Raw genomic sequence first — 5,823 nt, forward strand, 5'->3', positions numbered from 1 at the left:
TGGAATTGATTAAAGTATATTGGTCGTAATCGAATTAAGGTCGTAAGCGATTGTGTTTGGGAAATTTGGCGTTTGTATGCAAAAACTGTCGTGCAGCAACTTTTGCGCAGTAAAGCGCGCCGTGGGATCATATATCTGTCGACTGGTACAAGCTTCTGACCTGGAATCGCGCTTTAGCGCGCGCCGCGCAATCATCTGCGCACCGCACATATTGGTCTGGCCAAATATCACTAAAAAAAAGCGTGTTTTCTCGTCTAATGTTTTGGGTCGTTACAGTAAAGATATAGTTATTATAGTTTTGATTTTTGAGTCAAGACCAACACTACACTTGTCTTCATCCTGCCATCTATGTGAAGGAAGAACAACCTCTCTGCCCAAGTTGCACCCAATCCAAGATTAACTTCATCTCAGAAGATGCAAAGTGGAATCGTCGAAGAGTGTCCACAAACCTTATCATAAAGCACAATGTACATTATATATGAACAATATTCCTCCCCAACAGAACAAGAGAGTCCCTGATTACACATTTTCATAAATCTGGCGAAGTTATAACCTTAATTGGTCCTGTAGCAAGTACACAAACAAATCGAAAATACAAATCGTTTACTAGACACCACTAATTAGCCATGAGTGACCAACTTGGTTCAATCCACACATGAGCGTTAACATGCTCAAGTCCCATGCCCAAATACTCTCGAATCAACTTGTCTTTAAATGTGTGATACTTGTGCGTTTCAAGAGAGTACAACACAATATCTCCATTCTTCGAATCAAATCGAGAAAAATATATCTTATTCTCCATCTCAGGTGTTTTGGCTTCAATGCATACACTCGTTGAACTGCAAATGTAAATCATATACCTTCCTAAACAGTCAACTTTCTCCCATTCTTTTCCGTATATATTCAGCTTGAATACATCCACGCATTCCCCAAACTTATTAGACACAACAACTAGTAAAAGATGTTGATCCGACTTTACTAGAAAATGTTGCCCCAAACGACCACCAACATCTACAACTTTCTTCCAAGAATAATCTTGTCCATTGACTATATTTCTCAAAACATAAAGTTCACCATTGTTAAACAAGGCATAAATATCGCGACCAACAAAAGTTGGAAAACGCATAGAGCGAGGATCAACACCACCATAATCTAAAGGAAGCATTTGCCATGTTCGTTCCCCAGCTACAAGGTGAAGGTAAACATGATGTTCATCTACCAATGAAAATCCAACAACGGTACATTTAAGGGAAATAGGTGGCGCTGAGAAACATACGTTACTTAAGTGCGGTAAACCCAATCGACGGTTGTCGACCTGATATGGAAGCTTGTGGATCTCACTTGTGAAAGGGTTACAAAACACGAGAGATATACCAACCTTATAATAAACCAACCAACCAAACCTCGCACACAATATTTTATCATCAAGGATTGACATCTGTGCTCTTTTCATATGGTACTTGTCACCAAGTAACGGATCTGTAAAAGTAACAATTTCTCGATTCTTGTCGACCACCATGAGCCAAGGTGAAATAACCGAATACGTTTGCAATCTGCTCATTGCGACTTTGTTGCTCCATTGCATCAAAGGTGCTGCTAAACGAAAATGTTTGCAAGTAGCACGAAAGTGCATGTATTCAACACCAACACAAAGCTCCATAATCATCTCCAAAATATGAAACGGTAAATAATTCGGACATGATTCATCCACACCATCTGTAACAGATCTTATGATTATCTTATCATCCTCGTTAGTTTCTTGTTTAGAATCTCCGCGAACAACTTCGAAGCTAAACAAAAAACATACGATTTTAAGAAAAGTTTCCACTTTTTGAAAGTCTATAACCTACAGCGAGAGTATTACAATGGGACAAAAGTGAAAATATATTGCCTATTTGTAGCTTTAACCCATAAATAAATTACATATGATAAAAAAAAAAAAAATACAAAAACTGAAAGAAATACCTGCAATCCCATAATGTCAAATGACTTGCTTGAAAACTCATATAAGATGGGAAAATGGTTCTATCTTCAACATCGTACGAATATATCATTTTTCCCGTATCATCACGGATGTGTATACAACCTCCCAACTCGGATGCAATCGAATGTCTATAAAATACACAATTATCACAAGCAAGATCCACAAAAAATACAGAATCTTTCAGGTCTCCAATTTCTTTCCACATAATGCGCTTCATTTTATAACTTTCACGATCTACGTCTGTCAACTCTTTCCACGTCGTACTACTCATTACCCACTTAAATAAAAACACATCAGCGAGTGTTTTCTTTGCTTCATCACTAAAATCTACAAATATATAGAATAACTCTGTACCGGATCCTTTTAATAGAGTAATGAATTCAAGACAACGACTTAATCTAGGAGTACTCGGGGTTGTCCCAAATAGCAAAAGTTCTATCTCTTCTCCATAAGGCTTAGCCACAATGTCGACCTGGATGACATACCTATAATTCCCAGTGTTCAAAGCATATACTTTACCGTTGAAAACAGTTGGGCAGTGTAATAAACAGTCAAAATCGGTGATTTTCTTAAGTTTTTTACCATATGACATTTCTGTCCATTTCAACTTGTTACCATATGACACGTTTAGTCGGCAAAAAACAAAAGAAGGTTTCGTTGTTCTCGTTAATATAAGAACTGAACCATGATCATCAGTAGGGGATGACAAACAACATTGTCCGATGGATGCATTATCTCTTAAAATTAATGGGGGAAGATGTATGATCTTACAAGTTACCGGGTTCCAAAGAGACCATGCGACATTGTTGGACAGAATCACCCATCCATAGAAATAACCTCGTACACGTCTCCCTAGCAACTCAGGTATTCGACACCGATAATGTATCTGGTCATTAATGGTGTGGAAAATTTGATCTTCGGGACCATCTTCAACCTCTAGGTTCTGAGCCACTAACCAGGTATACTTTGCAGATAAGGGAGGCAATTGATCATATACTCGCTCCATTGCTCTAAACTCATAATGATTTAAAACTAATTAGTAAAACTGTTATCGTATATCTAAGTGTCAACTAGTGAATGTGGAGCTAAAAAATAACATATGTATAACAACAGCCAATTCATAATTTTCACCTTCAAATAGCACATCTAGAAACAGAAACACATAATTCATTGTTTGGTTTGATTAGGTTAAAAATTAAATATATATTCATACAGAGACTACACAAATTGAACTTGTATCAATTTCTCATACTTCGAAAATGATTTACAGAAATAATATGCACTAACTTGAAATAATCAATTAAGTATGTATATAATAAGCAATCAAACAATGATAATCCTATTATGCCACACAATATGTGGATAGAAATCAAATACAATAACACAAACCCTAAAAGTCAAATATAGAAGTCTAAAGGAAATCAGAACAGCTAATTTCTATATAAAGCAAACAAATTAAAAGTAAAAACAATAAGTTACGGGAGAATGGCATATTATAATTAATTATGATGCCAAAAAAAAAATATAACACGGAAGTGATTTTCGCTAAAAAAAAGATTAAAACTGGATTCAATTGCATTATTCTAATTCTAATTCCAAATTAAACAATAAAAGAAATTATAATAATATACAAAAGTTAGTTAGATAATACCTTGGCTTCGCAAACGGCTCCGCAGCTGAAGCTGAGAGAGGGTGTGAAGTAATACTCGACGATGAATGAAAAAAAAAAAAAAAAAAACCCTTTAGCGAACGTTTCCGAATAGACGACGACGGCGATATATAATTTATTATACTCCGTATTTTTTTACTTTTTTTTTTATCAAATATTTTTGTCCGTTTGTAAGATTTTCTTCTATTTTTTCTTTTTAATTAATCTCTAGGAATACTACTCCAAAATTATTAAGTATTACTTTACTGGTTATACTATTTCTAAGGACAAATGATACAGAGTAATAATATACATGAGTGCCGGATTATAGGTGGGGAGGGTTGGCCAAGGCCCTTCTAAATTTTTGGTTTGTTACCATACTTTTATATATAAACTAGATTATTATATATAAACTAGATTATTACCTGCAAATTTGCGGGACTTAAATTTGAGCAAATATCAAATAGATATAGACAAAAAAAATTTCAATAGTCCTTGAACTTTTTATAATGACCTTAAACTATTTTTTTGCCTTCGTTGACCACGATCTTTTAAGTTATTCCACGGATAACCTTGTATGTTCAGTTTTGGACGTTAAGTATCTTCACGTAAAGGACCAAAACACTCTCATTTAACCCCAAAAGAAGAGGTTAAAATCGTCCCCGCCTGGCAAACCTCGCGACCGCGAGGCATCATTTCTCGACCGCGAACCACACTCAAAATAAGCTGGTCACCTGACATGATTTCGCGACCGCGAGAGAGGATATCTGAAAGGTAGTCATTTCAGTCAAAAGAACGACGTCTAGATGACCATTTTAGAAAACATACTTCCACTTTGAGTTTAACCTTGATTTTTGGATATAGTTTCATGTTCATATGAAAAATCATTTTCCCAGAAGAACAATTTTTAAATCAAAGTTTATCATAGTTTTTAATTATCCAAACCAAAACAGCCCCCAGTTTCACTACGACGGCGTATATCCGATTTTATGGTGTTCATCGTGTTTCCAGGTTTTACATCATTAAGTTAGCATATCATATAGATATAGAACATGTGTTTAGTTGATTTTAAAAGTCAAGTTAGAAGGATTAACTTTTTTTTGCGAACAAGTTTAGAATTAACTAAACTATGTTCTAGTGATTACAAGTTTAAACCTTCGAATAAGATAGCTTTATATGTATGAATTGAATGATGTTATGAACATCATTACTACCTCAAGTTTTCTGGATAAAACTACTGGAAATGAGAAAAATGGATCTAGCTTCAAAGGATCCTTGGATGGCTTGAAAGTTCTTGAAGCAGAATCATGACACGAAAACAGTTCAAGTAAGATTTTCACTCGAAATAAGATTGTTATAGTTGTAGAAATTGAATCAAAGTTTGAATATGAATATTACATTGAATTAGAAAGATAACCTACTGTAAATAACAAAGGTTCCTTGATCTTAGATGATTACTTGGAATGGATTAGAAAGCTTGGAAGTAGATTTGCAAACTTGGAAGTATTCTTGATTTTTATGAAACTATATTTATGGAATTTATGAAGAATACTTAGAACTTGAAGATAGAACTTGAGAGAGATCACTTAGATGAAGAAAACTGAAGAATGAAAGTGTTTGTAGGTGTTTTTGGTCGTTGGTATATGGATTAGATATAAAGGATATGTAATTTTGTTTTCATGTAAATAAGTCATGAATGATTACTCATATTTTTGTAATTTTATGAGATATTTCATGCTAGTTGCCAAATGATGGTTCCCACATGTGTTAGGTGACTCACATGGGCTGCTAAGAGCTGATTATTAGAGTGTATATACCAATAGTATATACATCTAAAAGCTGTGTATTGTACGAGTACGAATACGGGTGCATACGAGTAGAATTGTTGATGAAACTGAACGAGGATGTAATTGTAAGCATTTTTGTTAAGTAGAAGTACTTTGATATGTGTCTTGAAGTCTTTCAAAAGTGTAATAATACATATCAAAAAACAACATGTATATACATTTTAACTGAGTCGTTAAGTCATCGTTAGTCGTTACATGTAAATGTTGTTTTGAAACCTTTAGGTTATCTTGTTAAATGTTGTTAACCCAATGTTTATTATATCTAATGAGATGTTAAATTATTATATTATCATGATATTATGATATATTAATATATCTTAATATGATATATATACATTTAAATA

At 34.1% G+C, this 5,823-nt stretch overlaps 1 protein-coding gene across 1 annotated transcript; it reads right to left on the reverse strand.

Annotated features, from left to right (window-relative positions):
• Window positions 1–450: 450 nt before the first annotated feature.
• Window positions 451–3,707, reverse strand: LOC139898332 (uncharacterized). Its single transcript, XM_071881056.1, has 3 exons — window positions 3,636–3,707; window positions 1,966–2,994; window positions 451–1,790 (listed from the first exon to the last, which is right to left on the reverse strand). Exons 2-3 carry the CDS (start codon window positions 2,988–2,990, stop codon window positions 617–619), a joined length of 2,199 nt encoding a protein of 732 aa, XP_071737157.1. The 5' UTR covers window positions 2,991–2,994; window positions 3,636–3,707; the 3' UTR covers window positions 451–616.
• Window positions 3,708–5,823: the final 2,116 nt, after the last annotated feature.

Source organism: Rutidosis leptorrhynchoides, chromosome 3 (assembly GCF_046630445.1).
Source record: "Rutidosis leptorrhynchoides isolate AG116_Rl617_1_P2 chromosome 3, CSIRO_AGI_Rlap_v1, whole genome shotgun sequence".
Taxonomy (NCBI): domain Eukaryota; kingdom Viridiplantae; phylum Streptophyta; class Magnoliopsida; order Asterales; family Asteraceae; genus Rutidosis; species Rutidosis leptorrhynchoides.

Bases quoted from the DNA above. Each gene is read 5' to 3' on its own strand.
- LOC139898332 (XM_071881056.1), bottom strand. From the start codon at position 2,990: ATGGAGCGAGTATATGATCAATTGCCTCCCTTATCTGCAAAGTATACC. The intron at 1,791-1,965 runs GTATTTCTTTCA...TTTTTTGTTTAG, and splicing joins TTGACATTATGGGATTGCAG to CTTCGAAGTTGTTCGCGGAG.